The 19513-nt window shown below is 41.9% G+C and overlaps 1 protein-coding gene across 1 annotated transcript in view; it reads left to right on the forward strand.

Annotated features, from left to right (window-relative positions):
- LOC138976901 (carbonic anhydrase 14-like) overlaps positions 1-19513 on the forward strand; it is a 70471-nt gene that overhangs the window by 47933 nt on the left and 3025 nt on the right. Inside the window, exons 2-4 of the mRNA XM_070349795.1 lie at positions 11595-11627; positions 12261-12434; positions 13943-14091. Coding sequence (XP_070205896.1) covers positions 11595-11627; positions 12261-12434; positions 13943-14091 — 356 coding nt within the window. The remainder of the gene's footprint in view (positions 1-11594; positions 11628-12260; positions 12435-13942; positions 14092-19513) is intronic.

The raw sequence follows: 19513 nt of genomic DNA on the forward strand, positions 1-19513 counted from the left end.
TGAACGGGTAATGTTGAACTTTAGCGTTGTAACGGAATTCATAAGCTCACAATTCAGAGGCATTTAAGCTTCCAATTTTGCTGAACCTGCCTTTGTAAGCATAACAAATCATTTTAGATACCTTTGATGTCACGGAATGAACTGTACACTCGGATGTCTTTCGTTTTTATTGATTTTAGAAGTGAACCGTGCGCACAGCCATGTTTTCGATATTACGATATTGCAACTCTGTCCGACTGTCGATATTACGATATTGCAACTCTGTCCGACTGTCGATATTACGATATTGCAACTCTGTCCGACTGTCGATATTACGATATTGCAACTGTCCGACTGTCGATATTACGATATTGCAATTTTAACTCTGTCCGACTGTCGATATTACGATATTGCAACTCTGTCCGACTCTGTCGATATTACGTATGCATTTTTCGTCATTTTCGTCGATCAAATTACCAAATTAATTACTTCTGCTAAGTTTTGAGCTCAATCCGTCAATTAATTTCACAATAAATATTCTTTGGCTTGATTACAGAGACGTGTATCAAACATAAGGCAAAAATGTCACTGGATTGTGAGCTATGAATTTACAACGCTAAAGTTCAAGAACGTTTGCCCGTGCCCTTCGCCTGTGAAGAGATCCAGTATCAAGCAAACTGACTCATCTTGCAACTTTGAATTCGGGTAATGTCACCGCTGAGGAAAAGAAAAACCGGCTCAAAGCGGCTGAAGGTTGGAACTGGTGCTTTTCTTATCGAAAAGTCCCTTTGCCTTATTTCAAATAAAAATTAAAGATAATGCAGAAAATTAATACCATGGTTTGTCTCGCACAGAGCGCAATTATACTTTGGAGCAGTAGTCAAACGGACCATCAACTCTAATTGGGGTGGGTGTTACGCTAGACTAATATCAGTTTCGCAATTGAATCGTGTGTGTTTTTGTGTCATCCTGAACTCAGGTAAAATGAGTTCCTTCAGGCGAGAGCGTGGACCGATGATTATCAGAATGTTTTTGTGTGTGCTTGTTGTTGTTGTTGTTGCCTGTCGTCGTTTTCCATATGATTGCATTCTCTGTTTGAAGGCACGCCCAGATCACATGTCCATGTACTTTTAATAGCGACAAAGCAAACGATGTCTCCTTGTCGTGACTTTCGACTGGCTGCATTAATTATACGACCAAAAAAACCACCAATTGTCCTCAGCCAACCCAGTAGAAAGAAAGGCCTACTTCAAATTTTAGAACGTGTCGTCACTGTCAGTATCTGCTTCGTTGAAATTCAGATTGGCCGCGACTTAGTCTTTGTCACCGTTCTTCATTGTTGGAACTTGATCTTCGAATAAATCGCGTCAATACGATCGTCTGTCCTACATGAACAATGGCGATACAAGTGTGTGTCCTCAAAGTCCTTGTCTGTTTTCCCTTCTTATTTGACATTGTTGTGAAGCTGGCCTTTTACTGTTAAATATAGGAGGCTTGGATGACACACAGGTTATTGGAGGGCGAATTTGTTTTTCTGGGGGTGAATACTATTCAGAAGCTAGAAGTACATTCCTTAACGTGAAAAAGATCATGCTCATCACCACAGATCTGTTTGGGCTTTAACTGGCGATGAGAACTTGCTTTAGGCCAAGGATCAACGGCCTGCCTGCTTCCTGTGCGGCGTGGGATTTTGTCTGAATAAATTTCGCCTATGTCAATTCATAAAAAAATGCCCCAAACACCTGCTAAGATTGCAGCCACGCTATTGAGTTTTGGTATATGTCCGGACGGGCGCAGTGGCGTGGTGGTAAGACGTCGGCCTCTTAATCGGGAGGTCGTGAGTTCGAATCCCGGTCGCTGTCGCCTGGTGGGTTAAGAGTGGAGATTTTTCCGATCTCCCAGGTCAACTTATGTGCAGACCTGCTTAGTGACTTAACCCCCTTCGTGTGTACACGCAAGCACAAGACCAAGTGCGCACGGAAAAGATCCTGTAATCCATGTCAGAGTTCGGTGGGTTATGGAAACACGAAAATACCCAGCATGCCTACTTAACGAAAGCGGAGTGAGCTGACTATGCTCTCAGAGTATAGTGTGGGGAACTCAAATGGGCAAACGAGCTCACACGTCACCAGAACATTGTGGAACGCTGAAGAAGAAGAAGTGTGTGTTCAAGTGAAAGGATGCTTTTATTCCATGTGAAAACCAGGACAGGTCTGTGGTGGTTTGTTTGTTTGAATGTTTGTTTGTTTGTTTGCTTAACGCCCAGCCGACCACGAAGGGCCATATCAGGGCGGTGCTGCTTTGACATATAACGTGCGCCACACACAAGACAGAAGTCGCAGCACAGGCTTCCTGTCTCACCCAGTCACATTATTTTGACACCGGACCAACCAGTCCTAGCACTAACCCCATAATGCCAGACGCCAGGCGGAGCAGCCACAAGATTGCCAATTTTAAAGTCTTAGGTTCGAACCCACGACCTCCCGATCACGGGGCGGCCAACCGTGCCGGTGGTAAAATGATTGTGTACGCAGGAAGAACGATATCTTTAACGGACATAATAGCGAGGCAGGGGTCAGATATATTAAATGATATCATTTTAGTATACCGCCAACTTTACCAGAGTCAGATGGGTTTTTTATTTGAGAAAATGATTTTTTTTCTTAAAGGAACTTGCTAGTTGGGAGAAGCACCGATTGATATTTCAATATTTTTTTCCGTTTCATTTTTTGCCTAAAAACACACCTTTTATATATAAAAAAAATAATAATTCATGGAATTGGTTTTTTTTTAAACAAAAACTGCCAAATAGGCGAAGCACCGTTTCAAATGTGATTTCTTTGTCCGTTTTATTTTTTTTTGCCGTAACACACCTTGTTATACAATTGACTCGCCATACTAGGTTACGCTGTGCTGTGGCAGAGACTGTAGTCTCTGGCTGTGGTGCGTTATGAACACTGATGAGTGTTTCTTGAAGGCGACACTTGCCGCTCGCGGAGCTAGAAAGCAAGAGTGTATGTAAAACGGTTTCAGTCAGTGATGGCTAGCTACGCAAGAATTAAACACAATTGGTTGATACCGAAAAGGTCGTCTGCACTGGTCGGTAAACAGCCATGGAATGCCAATAGGATTGGAAGCTGCGCCGCCGCCATTCAGTGATGTTATCGCCACGGCATGCTCGCCTTCGCCTGCCAAATCCTAGCGTTCCTCGCGGCGAGAATTGCCCAAGGAACGGTAGTTACTCTCCCCACTCGCTTCACTCGCCAATTCTGGTGTTACAGAAACGGGGAAGTGTAAATGTAACGTTCATTCAAGAAATATTATTTGTAAAATTCCGGTTAAAGGCACAGTAAGCCTCCCGTAAACCATCACAGATACGGTCAGGCTTTTACACACAGTACAAACACCCTTTCATTTAAACACTCACCGATTGAGAACATCCTAGGTGCCCTCCGTAAAGAGCGAACAATTTTCAAAGAATTTATTTTTGCGTGGTTTATCTTACCCCTGAGCGATCGTGAACCTGTGTGATCCAGTTTCCCTTTTTCACAATGTAGTCGTCAGTTAGTAATTTTAATGCGACTCGATGTGAGCTTATCTACAATAGCACGTTTTTATGCACGAAACAAACAGCTGAGGTTCACAAGAACTCTAGCGATAGCTTTTGACTGTTGAGAGGAACGGCGATATGCATAAACCGTCGTCTGCTACGACCCTTGCGTGACCCTGCTTCCGGGCTTTTCTTTTTTCAAACTTTCACCACTTCGAATTGTACTGATCTTGTCTTGATGAAAAAAGAATTCTTTTATGATTAAAGAATGTTTGTGTAACAAGCTGTCAATTTATTATTTAGATTTTAAAAGTTAGGTCTAGCGCAAAAACGCACCACGGTCCAAAAACATTCTGATAATCATCGATCCACGGCTATCGCCAGTTTACATCGATAGAATGAGACCCGAAGGGAAGTAACTCATTTTTGACCTGAGTTCAGGATGGGTCCAAAAAGTGTTCGAGACAATCTGCAAAATTAATTCTTTAAAAATTGCTCGCTCTTTACGTAGGGCACCTAGGATGTTCCCGTTTGGTGAGCGTTCAAATGGAAGGGTGTTTGTACTGTGTGTAAAAGCCTGACAGTATCTGTGATGGTTTCCGGGAGGCTTACTGTCCGGGCGTGATTTCCGGTATTGAATATTCATAACAGCCGTCCAGCACCAAAACGAGGCGCCATTGTTGTAGAGGACCAAGTCCACGAAAATAAATTCTTTGAAAATTTCTCACGCTCGACAGAAAGCAGCCAGGATGTTCCCGTTCGGTGAGCGTTCAAATGGAAGTATGCTTGTACTGTATGTAGACGCTCGGGGAGCTCTGTGATGGTTTATGGGAGGCTTACTGTGCCTTTAATTTGCAACATCGTTACAACATTGTAAGTTATCATTCGTTATGCTACGGTGCATATAAATGTCGCTGCTGTGGAGTCAGCGTCAAACAGAAACTCGTTTAAGGGCAATATACATCTGCGCAGTCATCACTACACTACATGCTGCGATAGGGATTATGACGAGTACTTGGCCTGTTTTCTTTTCACGCAACGTGTAGCGAGCTGGGCGAAAAAAAAAGAATCACCTCAATAATCTGCAGTGCGTCGTCTGTCCTGCTGGCGTTACATAGGTGAGCGCCGGGCCTTACAACTGTTGGCAAGTGTGTGATGTTGATTTACAATTGCGACCTTTAATTTTGCGTATTCAGGCCCAAACATATCACATGCGTCCATTTTTCACACAGACCTGTGTTTCTTTCTGTTTGCGAGAAGGGCCCGGTTTGTGTGTGGTTGCATGTGTGTGTGCATGCATGCGTGCGTGCGTGCGTGCGTGCGTGTGTGTTGTTCTTCTTTTGTGTTTGTCACTTTGTGGGATGCACCTCACTCAGTCAGGCCTGCACATAAGGTTGACCAGGGAGATCGGTAGGAAAAAATCTCCATCCTCAGACGTGCAAAATGAAATAGAAAACTAGATTTTTAGTGGCTATGCAACTCAAACTCATTTTACGTGAAAGCTTTGTGTGTCTGTGTAGTCCATTTCTACGTTTAATTTCGATGATTCCTTTGTGTTGAAGTGGGGGCATTGATAGAGATCCCTTGTGTATTTGGGGTAGCTGTCGAACTCAAGTAGAACTTTTAAGTGACATATTTTAGTTTAAAAGTGCGCATTTCATTGTTTAATTCCTACTTAACGCCGTTTGAAAAGCTGATGAATCACATTATACAGCTTCAAGTGGTTCTACGGTTTATATTTACGGTTTGTCGAAGCGGCAGCAGTAGAAAGGCATTCTTAATTTAACAGGATCAAAGAGAAAGTGTTTTCGTTCGCTCTCCACGTCGGATCGCTAAATGTCAAACGGACCGGTCATCGGTCAAAGGAAGGCAAACGTCTGTTGACAGCATGGACTGTTATAAACGACGTTTGACATATGTCCTCGACGCGACCCGTGTAAGCGGTTAATTGTTAGACAGAGCTTATCCACAGCCAATATTTGTTTGGATGGTGTCTGTATTTGTTCGTTTTTGTTGTTGTTGCTTTTTAAAAAATTGTTTATTTGTGTGGGTTTCTTTTTTTAAGCTTTTTTTTTAGGGGGGGGGGGGGGGTGGTGAGGCTAATGACGGCGTGTCGTGCTCTGTTCGGAGACTAAATCTTACAGTCTTTGCTAACAGTGACCGATTATTTGCGGATGAACCACGACTAGTATTTCACTTATTTTTTTTTTGCAGACACATCCATTGGCATCACAGCCAAACATGAGATTGTCGGCACTATTAGATTGTTGGTTGGTTCGGATTTCTTTTGTCTTCAGATAAAGAGCTATGTATTGTGTAAACATTTCCGTGCACCTATTTACAATTATTTACAGTCAACTGATTTTTATTCTCTTGTTCTTTCTTCCAGTCGCCGCTTCAGGTAAAAAATAAAAAAAAAAGATGTTTCTTCTTCTTCAAACTCCCAGGTTTGTCAATAGCCTAACTCCAGACATCATGTTTATCTGTAGAAAATGCTAATTTCTCGCTGTTTTAAAGCTATAATTGCGCTTTGCAAAAAGTTGGCTGTTATCATTGGATAAACACGGTACATGGGCAAAACGCCAGGTCCAGTCAGTCTGACCGCAGGGCCGGACCCAGGGGGGGGTTCCAGGGGTTCCGGAACCCCACCCCTGGAAAAAGCATGTACCTTGCTTTGAGGTGGGTTTTTTTTTCCTTTTTTTTTTAAATAAATTTTGTGTGTGTCTCTAACAAATTTTATTCAATGTGAAATCCGATGAGAAAAAGGTACCCCCCCCCCTCCACAATGCTGCTCTTAACCCTCAAAACAAGGCCCAGAATGCACCAGATTGCACAGATTTTAACCGTTTTTCAAACATTTTCCGGGGGAGCATGCCCCCGGACCCCCCTAGTTCGGTGGCCTGCAAAGCAGGCGCGCGCTTGTGGCTTCGCCACTTCGCTGATTTGCCCCCCCCCAAAAAAGGAGGAACCCCCCCCCCTTACAACTCATTTGGTCCGGCCCTGTTTCTGACCCCAGCACTTCCTGTATATGTTATGTTTGGCGTGCTTTGTTTTGACAATCAAATCGTCTATTCCCTAGATATTCAGACTAGGGACTGTGTTAACAAAAAAAGTGGAACATAACCTCCATGCCCTAACCTATGACGGCTTACTAGCGCCAAAACCACATAATTAAAATGTTCACTTGAAAATTACAATTTGAACGAGAATATTACAAATATCAGTGATAATTACTCAATTTCTTCCCCGGATAACGTTTAACTTTCTGGATCGGGTATTTCCGTAAACGCAGCCTCGAGTGTCAATGACGACAAACACGGACTCGGCACCGAGTGCATTTTCACTCGTAGCGAACATGAGCATTTCGATCGGGGTTTGTTTTCCGACTTTGCAACTCCCATTCCATTCATTGCAGACCTTGTCCGCCTTGTACGAATATGTATCGGTCAGTTGACCACCAAAACGTAAAAACTATCGGTCCATCGACCGGACAAGGCTAGGTCCAATGCGTCAAATCAGAAAGGAATGCGTCAGAGACCGAAGACAACACTGTATAGGGTGTTCATGTTTAATTGTGTTTTTTACACAAATAAGCCGAAGATAAAACTGAGAATTAGTCATTAACACTGTCAGTTAACACTGATTTTCACTGTGAAATACACGGAACACGTGTTAATTACCAATTTTCATGTGATATTGGTAACCCCCGCTTTTGGCTCTAGTAAGCCGTGATCTACGAACCTCCATCGCCTTTCTTTCCCCCACCCTCGCCACTGAGGTAAGCATACTGGGAATTCCCCTGGAAGGGAGAACTCATTATGCAGTTTGGGTATCTGCAGGTTGAAATGCCTGCAGCTTGTCTGTTCACATACTTTCACTCGTGTTTTTGCACGAGCGGGTTTTAAGGTGTATGACTGTTTTTACTCCGCCATTCAGGCAGTCATACGCCGCTTTTGGGGCAAACATGCCGAGTATTTTCGTGTTTCTATAGCCCACCGAACTCTGACATGGATTACAGGATCTTTTCCGTGCGCACTTGGTCTTGTGCTTGCGTATACACACGAAGGGGGATAAGGCACAAGCAGGTCTGCACATCAGTTTACCTGGGAGATCGGAAAAATCACCACCTTTAACACACCAGGGGCGGCTGCGGCCGGGATATAAACTCACGACCTTCCGATAAGGAGGCCGATGACGTATCCACTACGCCACTGCACCCGTCTTCTGTTTAGAACTTCTGTATGTTTACCGCGATTTCTTTACGTGAAAAGGGTTATCCCACAAGTGAATGAAATACTACAAGTAGATATTATCAACACTGTTCATTGGCTCTATCGACGCCCGTTTTTAACCGCTTGCTTCCCTTTATATGATAAACCTTCCATGTGTCTGACTGTCTGTCTGTCTGCGTTCTTGTGTTTGTGTTTGTGTTTTTAAAAATTAAGCGAAGTCGCTGCGATTGCAATTTACTGATTTGACTGTTAGAATTGATTTTCATAGACAGGAAGCACCAGATGCCTGCATGGAGAAGAAGACAGGCGACTGATTTGCAATCTTCAAGGTTTTCTTCCAGGGCCGCGACCGTGAAAGCAACTTTCCAATCCCTTTCATGCTTCTGCGTCCTTATAGGGACCCCCCCCCCCCCCCCTTCCCGTCCTTGTCTCTTTTCACCACAAGTCCAATGTATTTCTCTTCTGTCTTGAATCAGAAAGCAAGTTGGGTTAATTTATGGAACATTTATCAAATAACAATACAACACATGTATTAGAACTTCGACCTGTTCGTCTTTCAAAGTGAACGAACAGAGACATAATGATGAGCAAAGGGTTACTTGGCTTGATCTCAAAACATGGCAGCAGCGAATAAAGATTTAAATGTTTCATGAATTCAACCCATGTTGTGTGTGAGTTTTTTTTCTTGTTTTTTTCTCTCGCCACTTTTGATTTTGAAATATTGGCAGTCAGTCTGGTTCGGATTTCTTTTGTCTTCGGATAAAGAGCAATGTACTGTGTTAACATGCCTGTGCACATTGTGATCAAGAAAAACTGATTTTATTCCCTTGTGCTTTCTTCCAGTGGACGCTGCAGGTAATAAACATATTTTTAAACATGCGGGTTGCGCACAAACCCCGCGATTACCTGTTAATTTGCCTGCTGAGATTTGCCTGCGCCTGTGACTGATGTCGTGACGTTCTCTTCTTTTAAAGGCACATTCCTTCTCGTGAAAACGACCGTGTTCACCACACACAAATCTGTCCTGGTTTTTACAAGGTTCCGTTTGGACACACACCAACAATCAATATCGTAACTGCATGCTGTGCAGAGCGGGCATTTTCTGCTGAATTAATTTCGCAGATTCAATCAGGTGTCTGGTACAAAATGGATTCAACCAGAAAGTCCCACTCTGCGCAGGAAGTAACCAGGCGGTTTTGTTTTTGGCGTGTGTTGAAGTTGGACAGATGTTCTTATCCCGCATGTAAAAGCCTGACGATATCTGTGATGCTGAACAACAGTTTTGTGCACAAGAAGGAATGGACTTTTTACAGCGCTGTACATGTATGTGTCTGCATGAATGTCTGCGAGGCAGAATCGGCCTCACTTCAGGGTTACGTTAAAGAGTAACCGTTTTTCACAGCTTCACTAAGCTTTCAAAAGTAACACCATTTGTTTTACAGCTTTCACTAAATTTGCAAGCGTTTCCATCATTTATTTGACAGCTTTCGCCAAGATTTCTAAAGGAACATAATTTGTTTTACAGCTTTCACTAAGATTTTGAAAAAAGTGCCCGCCAGTATACATATCACAAATTTCGGCAAGATCTTGTGAATTTAACCTAACTTACTGCGTGTATTTTATACATACCCTGTGTCTTATATTGTATACATGTAAAACGAACATGTTTCATGTAACTGAAACAGTGTTATAATTTACAATTACGTGAAATCGTAACGTGTATTTTCCCCGACGATACCAAGACTTTACGCATGCTGTAACGCAATACTGTAGGTTCACTATGGCAATTAGCATTTAGTTTGTATATCTTGTAAATTCCCAAGACGTTACAACCACTAAATACAACGACGGATATAATTATTCATAATTTTGACTATGAAACTAAACGCCAGCTTGGCAATGGCTTCACGGATCCTGTAAATGTGATCACCATGCAGTTTTCACAAAGCATGATTCGCACAATGCAAGCGATTTGCATGAATGTCCATAGCGCTAGCTGGTTAGACGCTTTTGAGATGGTATTGTAGTGATTTTTGACTTACCTGAACTATCAGGACAGTCAAAGGATTCAGCCGTGAAAAATAGGCGTTCCAGTCGGACAGCCGTCGAAAGAGAAATACAAATAATATAATTAAAGAATAACTGAATGTTTTCTGGGGTGTTTTTAGTCCTAGAGTTGTTAAACTTAACACTTTTTCAGTGTTTCATGACCTCCAGACCTCCAGCACGATAAAAGTCTGGTTGGCCCTTCTCAAATTTCAAGGTCAAAGCGTGGTCGATTGTGGGTAGAAATGAGGGTAACATTTTTTAAAAACGTTTTAGAAGCTATAGCTTCAAAACCATACCCATTGTCAGGGGTTTGATGACCTCCAGACAGTGAAAGTATGGCTGCCCCTCCTCACATTTAAAGGTCTCGGCGAGGTCAAGGTCATGTTCAAAAATAAGACAACTATCATTGTTCTTGAATTCTTGTTTCAAGCTAGAGTTATGAAATGTCACTCGCGCACACGGGTTAATGACATTCAAACACGACGAAAACCTAGTTGATCCATGTTCAACGTCAAGGTCACACCCGGATCGAATTTATCTTTAGAAATGTTTTTGATTTCTTATTCATGCTTGATGTTTGACATTTGGTTTGTTTATAGCGTCTCGTGACCCTCACGTGAAGTAGAGGTGTGATTGACCTCTATCGTCTGTCAAGATTACATGTGTGCTGCAGACTACCCCTGCGAAGGGGAGTCGATGGAGCATTTTCTCGCCATGGTGTTTGCTTGCTTGTTTGTTTGTTTGACTAATTGGATGTTTGCATTGTAGTATTTGTATAGGATGACGCATGACAGGTGGATTGAAGCACATATTTCTCGCCAGATTCTATCCTGGTGATCCCAACAAGCAAATGTCGCAAATGCCAGATACATCAAATTAAGAACTGCACTATTAAATGCATTGCACTGGAAGTTGGAACTTTTTTCGACATAAATGTCGATCAATCGGAGGAATTTAGATGGGGGTGGGGGGGGGGGGGGGATGGAGATGCGCTCATATCAGGATTCTTCAGTCTAAACAGAAGTGAACACATTTTGAACACATTTATATAAGAATTTTAAACACACACAGAAGAAAAAAATGCAGAATATCAAAACGACAAATACAAAGTACATCACACATGTTGGAGAAGGCTTTGTGTGTTTATTCATTGCTAACACACACAAATACAATGACAGTGCGTAACAATGCTTATATATTATCACCGCAAATCATATCACGTTTGAGTTGTTTTGAGCCGACCATTCTCGGCTGTGTGAGATTTTTCTAACTGTGTACACCTTTTCTGGGTGGTTTACTAGCTGTCATGATTTCCCAAGCTTAAAGGCACACTCCTTCCCGTGAAAACGATTCGGGCTTACCATCTCAGATGTCAAGTCCTGGCCAGATATGAGATGGTGAGCCCGAGTCATTTCTACGGAACGACTGTGCCTTTGAGCTTGTTCCATTGGATCTCTTTTCGACCAATACAGGTATAAAATAGTAATTATTCCAGTAGTTTTCATAGCTTTAATCAGACATATGACGAATGTAATTTTTGTTTGATTTCTGAAATGCAGTAGTTTTACCAGTGACATTTTGAAGGATGACATGCACAATTCTTGTACAATTCCTGTTTTTATTGTTGTTTTTATTGTTGTTTTTATTGTTTTTGTTGTTGTTGTTGTTAGTGGTGGTGGCGGTGGTTGTTGTTGTTATGGAACTTTTGTTGTTCTTGTTGTTGTTCATTGGTTGTGATTATCCGAATAACATTCAAGCCTGTTTACTTCTTTTGCCATCTGCAGCCGGTGCTGGGTGGGAGTATAAAGGTCCTTTGGGTGAGTTACACTGTGTGTGTGTGTGTTTTTGTGAGTTCGTGTTGACATGATTATAATGAAAGCGTCGACAACGACGGTGTTTTGAGGAGGAAATGGAACTTATGACTCGGGGCAACTCACTGTTGCCAATATAATTGTTATTGATATATTTGGGAGACACTGATCTAATAATAATGATCATGTTCTTCCGTGCGATAACTTTTCTGTGTCTGTAAAAGAATGCTGTATGTAATGGCTCCATTATTGGCTGTGGTCAAGTTAGAGTCAGTGTGAGCCACGATGACGTGTTACAGCCATATTTACCCAAACAAACATTCCCCTTGCTTTAAAATACTGACGTTAGTACGTTATGACGTCATCAGTGATGCCATTAATAGACTTACGTACGTAACAGTCGTATTACCAAGGAAACCATCCCTGTGACAGTGAAAACAACGAGGTCATTAAATGATGTTTCCAGCGACAAGATTAACAGCCAAGAATACCTGTCACAAGGAAAGCTAGAAACTATTCCTATAAGCAAGTACGAATGGCGTTATCCGTAGCTGGTAACCACGATGAAGCACGTTGCAATATGTTTTACAATATTGTAAATAGTGACGTCATTAGTGATGCCGTTGTGACGTGTTACAGGGCCGGACCAATGGCACACGGAATATCCGGACTGCGCGGGGAGAGTACAGTCCCCAATCAATATAGATACTGCCAAAGTCCTGTACGATCCTGACCTGCAGTACTTCGACTTTAAGCAGTACAAAAAATGCAACAACTGTACGATGGAACTTGAAAATGTAGCTGGACACACGGGTAATTGTTAGTCTAGGACCTGCCTCTGTATCCGTCTCTGTCTCTCTCTCTGTCTGTCTGTCTGTCTGTCTGTCTGTCTGTCTGTCTGTCTGTCTCTCTCTCTCTCTCTCTCTCTCTCTCTCTCTCTCTCTCTCTCTCTTTAGTGGACATAATATGTTTTGTATTTGTTTAAGGACAGGTTGTTAGTCAAGGCAATGTGCCTGAAACCTTTATCCTTGCTTGTAAAATAAAGTTCGTTCGTTCGTTCGTTCGTTCGTTCTCTCTCTCTCTCTCTCTCTCTCTCTCTCTCTCTCTCTCTCTCTCTCTCTCTCTCTCTCTCTCTCTCTCTCTCTCTCTCTCTCTCTCTCTATTATCATCATCATCATCATCATCATCGTCATCATCATCGTCATCTTTATTATCACGTGCTGAAGTTTTCCGATCTCCTTTTGTTGGTTAACTTTTTAACTTTTTAATCTTTAATTTTTTAATTATATAATTGTGTGTCGATGCGTCCCAAGGACAGATTGTAAGAAAAGGCGTAGCCTTAAATCTTAATCCTTGTTAAATAAAGTTCAATTCAATTCAATTCAATTCAATTCCCTCTCTCTCTCTCTTTCACTCTCTCTTTCTCTCTCTCTCTCTCTCTCTCTCTCTCTCTCTCTCTCTCTCTCTCTCTCTCTCTTTCTCTCTCTCTCTCTCTCTCTCTCTCTCTCTCTCTCTCTCTCTCTCTCTCTCTCTCTCTCTCTCTCTCTCTCTCTCTCTGTGTCCCGAACTTCCCAGGTGACCCGCGTAGATAACAAATATACAATTATGACACTGATAGAGCATTTAATGTTCAAACAGCCTCGCTGTGTGATTGCCTTTTTTTTTTAAACCTGGACACAATAACATTTTCCGGTTTGATAAAACCCGACTGGATCTCATTGACTGATTTTATGACATACCATGACGTAAGCGTTATGAAGGATTCTGTATGAATGTTCAGGAAGTGACGGATAATTCCATTTTCAAACCAGATAAGGTTTAAGCTACAACTAGCACAGTGCATGATTCCATTTCTAAAGACATTAATTTAGTATTCCTCTTCTTCGCGGACTTCTCATCTCACGGTCAGAATAAGACGTACGTTAGTAGTTTTTTCTGATCTCCCAGGTCAACTTATGTGCAGACTTGCTAGTGACTTAACCCCCTTCGTGTGTACACGCAAGCACAAGACCAAGTGCGGACGGAAAATATCCTGTAATCCATGTCAGAGTTCGGTGGGTTATAGAAACACGAAAATACCCAGCATGCCTCCCCTCAAAATTCGGCGTATGCTGCCTGAATGGCGGGGTAAAAACGGTCATACACGTACAAATCCACTCGTGCTAAAAACATGAGTGCACGTGGGAGTCTAAGCCCATGAACGAAGAAGATGTTTGAAAGAAAGCCCAAATGCCAGTTGTTCAATGCTTGTGAAATGCACAGTACAACTGAACACAAAAGCTGTGTCAAATGTGTAAATTTGATGATGTTGTTCGTTGCAGCGGAGGTCAGTTTTCATGGCCAGCCGATCATCATCAAGGGTGGCAGTCTCCCTGACGAGTATGTTCTGGACCAGTTTCATTTTCACTGGGGTGAAAACGCTTCGTTCGGTTCAGAACATAAAGTGGACATGAAATCCGCGCCTTTGGAGGTTGGTTGGGTTGCTTATTTGAAGTTCTTTGACTAAAACAAAGTCTATGATATATTTTTTTTACACATTTGCAGGCAAAAAGCTAAAGTATTAAAACGGCAGTGTTTCGGTCAGAAACAAGTGTGGGTTCTTTTTCTTCTCAAAAATTGGCTATTTTGTATTGAGCAATATTGGGGTATGACTTCAGAGGTCTGAGACCCCACCTGCTCTCGAAATGGTATTTTGGCTAATCTGAGGAATCAGTGGATTAAGATTGTACCAAACCTGGTTACTGTTGGGTTCTCTTTTTGGTAGAATCAGTAGAGTCTTAGTTATTAGGATTGCATGGACGAAATGTTTTCAAAAGTTGAGGTTTTCTTCAAAATTATTGAAGCTGGAGCTTTGAAGCTTTGCATACTTCTAGGGGTTGGAAACCTCCAGACATGCCCCAAATCTTGCTGACCTTCGTTAGGTTACAGCAGGATCGAGTTCGGGTTAAAAACAAAAATAGAGTAAAACTATCTTTTTCTCAGTTGCTATTGAAATCACATCCAAAAACAAAGAGACTACCAACGTTCCAAAATTCAGAATGAAAAAACAAGAAAGGTAGGTTGTTGGAACGTTTGTTATTGACAAAACAATACATTTACAGATATGTCGACCCAACTGCCTTTTTAAGTGAACAGACAAAACAAAAAACTTATCTTGATAGTTCTATCAGTTTGCGTCCACTCGTCTGGAAGCCGAGCGAATGAATCTAAATAACTCATTCGCTCGGCTTCCAGACGAGTGGACGCAAACTGATAGAACTATCAAGATAAGTTTTTTGTTTTGTCTGTTCACTTAAAAGACCGTTGGGTCGAACTATCTGTGAATGTATTGATTTGTCAATAACAAACGTTCTAACAACCTCCTACCTTTCTTGTTTTTTGATATTGAAATCAGAGTTTTCAAACTTTACACACTCCTATGGTTGGGTAACCTTCAGACATGCTCCAAATGTGGTTTACTATCGTCAAATATCAAGGTTGTGCTGAGTAAATAAAACAGGCTATATCTTTCTTTTTTACAGTTTTGAAAATAAAGGTATGAAACTCCACACGTATCCATGGTTTTAATGTCCTCCAGACATACGGCAAGCTAGGTAGACCGTGGTAGAATTTCAAGGTCACAGCAGGGTCACGCTTTGGTAAAACAGAACCTGGAGAAATTACAATTTTCTCTTACACTTTTGAAGCTAGAGCTTTGAAACTTTACAAGCTTCCATGGATTGACAACTTCAGATATGATCTAGGTATGGTTGACCCTTGTCAAGGTCGCAGTAGGGTTAAGTTTTGGTCCCAAAATAAAAACTAATTTATTTTCTGGAGCTAAAGCTTTTGAATTTCACACGCTCACGGGGTTTGACCTTAGACATGACCCAAGCATGACCGATCCTCACCAATTTCAAGGTCATCATGGGGTGGAAACGTAGAATATTATCATTTTCTTCATCATTAATGGAGTTGAAAAGCGGCAGTTGTTTCTTTTGGTTCATATTATGTATGCAAACAATGAGTCGTACGAGCATTTTTGGCTCACGTAAGTGTAGCCTATGCGATGCTAACTTTTGTCTGTCTGTGCGTGCGTGCGTGCGTGCGTGCGTATGTATGTATGTCTGTGGTAGAAACTTTAACATTTGACTGAACATCGAAATACTAATTTTACCTGGTTATTATTCAAGCAACAGCTTCAAAGTATTGAAGCAATGATCAACATTTCGTCGGCACGTATGTAGTTAAAGTGTGTATCCAAAGAAAACGGGTGGTGGTTTTTGGCTCACGTAAGTTTGGCTCACGTAAGTGTAGCCTATGCGATCATAACTTTGTCTGTCTGTGCGTTTGTGCGTGTGTGTGTGTGTGTGTGTTTGTGTGTGCGTGCGTGTGTGTGTATGTCTGTGGTAGAAACTCTAACATTTGAAGACGTCACATTACATTGACGTCACATTATGACGTAAGAGGGTTAGACGTCACGCGAAGGAAGTACTGAAAGTCTCGGTCATTATTATTTTGAGCGCGCCGAGACTAGTTGGCAGTCGTGTCCTGTAAGTAGGCTACATGCAGACAGACAGATCTAGATCTAGTGTCTCGCTTTCTTGCACAGTTTCACCTATGCTCTTTCTGTGTGTGTATGTGTGTGTGTGTGTGTGTGTGTGTGTGTGTGTGTGTGTGTGTGTGTGTGTGTGTGTGTGTGTATGTGTGACGGAGTGATTGAGTTTGTGTTACTGTTTGTCGATTTCTTACGTGAGCCTTGATGGCTTCGCCTCTTGTTTTTTTTTTTTGGGGGGGGGGGGGGTAAAAACAGCTGACTGGTTTGTGTCGTGTGTGGTATGTAGACCAGGTCAGGGGTCAAGGTTAGGTCAGATCGCGTGAAGGATTGTGGTATAGATACAGTTATCACCGAGCTGCAGTTCGCCGATTCGGAGAAGACGATTTCACATTGTTCGGTTTCGTAGCTCCAGAAAAATAGACAACAAGTCGCGTAAGGCGAAAATACAATATTTAGTCAAGTAGCTGTCGAACTCACAGAATGAAACGCAATGCCATTTTACTCGTAGCATCGTCAGGCCACCGCTCATGGCAAAGGCAGTGAAATTGACAAGAAGAGCGGGGTAGTAGTTGCGCTAAGAAGGATAGCACGCTTTTCTGTACCTCTCTTTGTTTTAACTTTCTGAGCGTGTTTTTAATCCAAACATATCATATCTATATGTTTTTGGAATCAGGAACCGACAAGGAATAAGGTGAAAGTGTTTTTAAATTGATTTGGACAATTTAATTTTGATAATAATTTTTATATATTTAATTTTCAGAGCTTGTTTTTAATCCGAATATAACATATGTATATGTTTTTGGAATCAGCAAATGATGGAGAATAAGATAAACGTAAATTTGGATCGTTTTATAAATTTTTATTTTTTTTACAATTTTCAGATTTTTAATGACCAAAGTCATTAATTAATTTTTAAGCCACCAAGCTGAAATGCAATACCGAAGTCCGGGCTTCGTCGAAGATTACTTGACCAAAATTTCAACCAATTTGGTTGAAAAATGAGAGCGTGACAGTGCCGCCTCAACTTTCACGAAAAGCCGGATATGACGTCATCAAAGACATTTATCAAAAAAATGAAAAAAACGTATGGGGATATCAATCCCAGGAACTCTCATGTCAAATTTCATAAAGATCGGTCCAGTAGTTTGGTCTGAATCGCTCTACACGCACGCACACACACACACACACACACACATACACACACACATACACCACGACCCTCGTTTCGATTCCCCCTCGATGTTAAAATATTTAGTCAAAACTTGACTAAATATAAACAAGTCGCGTAAGGCGAAAATACAATATTTAGTCAAGTAGCTGTCGAACTCACAGAATGAAACTGAACGCAATGCCATTTTACTCGTAGCATCGTCAGGCCACCGCTCATGGCAAAGGCAGTGAAATTGACAAGAAGAGCGGGGTAGTAGTTGCGCTAAGAAGGATAGCACGCTTTTCTGTACCTCTCTTTGTTTTAACTTTCTGAGCGTGTTTTTAATCCAAACATATCATATCTATATGTTTTTGGAATCAGGAACCGACAAGGAATAAGATGAAAGTGTTTTTAAATTGATTTCGACAACTTAATTTTGATAATAATTTTTATATATTTAATTTTCAGAGCTTGTTTTTAATCCGAATATAACATATTTATATGTTTTTGGAATCAGCAAATGATGGAAAATAAGATAAACGTAAATTTGGATCGTTTTATAAATTTTTAATTTTTTTTACAATTTTCCGATTTTTAATGACCAAAGTCATTAGTTAATTTTTAAGCCACCACGCTGAAATGCAATACCGAAGTCCGGGCTTCGTCGAAGATTACTTGACCAAAATTTCAACCAATTTGGTTGAAAAATGAGGGCGTGACAGTGCCGCCTCAACTTTCACGAAAAGCCGGATATGACGTCATCAAAGACATTTATCAAAAAAATGAAAAAAACGTTCGGGGATTTCATACCCAGGAACTCTCATGTCAAATTTCATAAAGATCGGTCCAGTAGTTTAGTCTGAATCGCTCTACACACACACACACACACACACACACGCACACACGCACATACACCACGACCCTCGTTTCGATTCCCCCTCGATGTTAAAATATTTAGTCAAAACTTGACTAAATATAAAAAGATACCAAAGGAGATTTCCTACAGGTTAATCTGCACAGCGTGTTTCCAGTGTCTGCGCGAGGAAGCGCTGTCGAAAGCGCAGTGTCGATCTGGCCATCTGGCAGTCGTGTCCCCGTAAGTAGGCTACAGACAGACAGATCTAGATCTAGTGTCTCGCACTCTTGCACCGTGTCACCTATGCTTACTCTGTGTGTGTATGTGTGACGGAGTGATTGAGTTTGTGTTACTGTTTGTCGATTTCTTACGTGAGCCTTGAAGGCTTCTGTTACGGCACATATTGTCGCCCCTGCATATATTGTCGCCGGCGACAATGTGTGCCGGGACGACAATATGTGCCGTCTTAGGCGGTACATATTGTCGCCCCTGCACATATTGTCGACGGCGACAATAAAAAAAGCGACCTTGGCGGCTCATATTGTCGTCCCGGCACATGTTGTTGGCCGTTCGTGCGCTTATCTTCTATTCGAAAGTGTGTGTGTGTGTGTAGGTGTGTGTGTGTGTGTGAGGGAGAGAGAGAGAGAGAGAGAGAGAGAGAGAGAGAGAGAGAGAGAGAGAGAGAGAGAGAGAGAGAGAGAGAGAGAGAGAGAGATAAGATAAGATAATTCTTTATTTACGAGGGTGATGGAGTAAGCATGTGAATAATTGCTTTTTTACATCCTGCCCTCGCCCGTGAGGAAAACAATCTAATCAAATAAACAATGTGAGTAAATTAACAATTTGTAAACACACACACACACAGAGACAGAGAGAGAGAGAGAGAGAGAGAGAGAGAGAGAGAGAGAGAGAGAGAGAGAGAGAGCGTGCGTGCGTGCGTGCATGAGCGAGCGTGTGTTAGTGCGTTTGTATGCGCGCGCGTATATGTGCGCGTGTGCGTGTGGTTGCGTGCGTATGTCTGTTCAGGTTTTATTCATCTCTTGGGCCGTCTAGGGGTATGGAAAAAATACAACAGAACGCGACTTTACCACAAAAACAGTGTGTGTGTGTGTGTGTGTGTGTGTGTGTGTGTGTGTGTGCGTGCGTGCGTGCGTGCGTGCGCACGTGCGTGCCTGCGTGTGTGTGTGTGTGTGTAAGTGTTTGCAGCGACCCTCAGTGCAAAGTTGTCGCCACTTCGTATATTGCCGTCAGTTGTCTTTTTCAGTTTCTGTTACTCTTTCGCTGAATTTAGGACGGGAAGGCTGTCACTTCGCCCTCCCTCGCCTTCCCTCGTTTTTCACGAAGTTGAC

The sequence above is a fragment of the Littorina saxatilis genome, linkage group LG9 (genome assembly GCF_037325665.1).
Source record: "Littorina saxatilis isolate snail1 linkage group LG9, US_GU_Lsax_2.0, whole genome shotgun sequence".
NCBI classification, from domain to species: Eukaryota; Metazoa; Mollusca; class Gastropoda; order Littorinimorpha; family Littorinidae; genus Littorina; species Littorina saxatilis.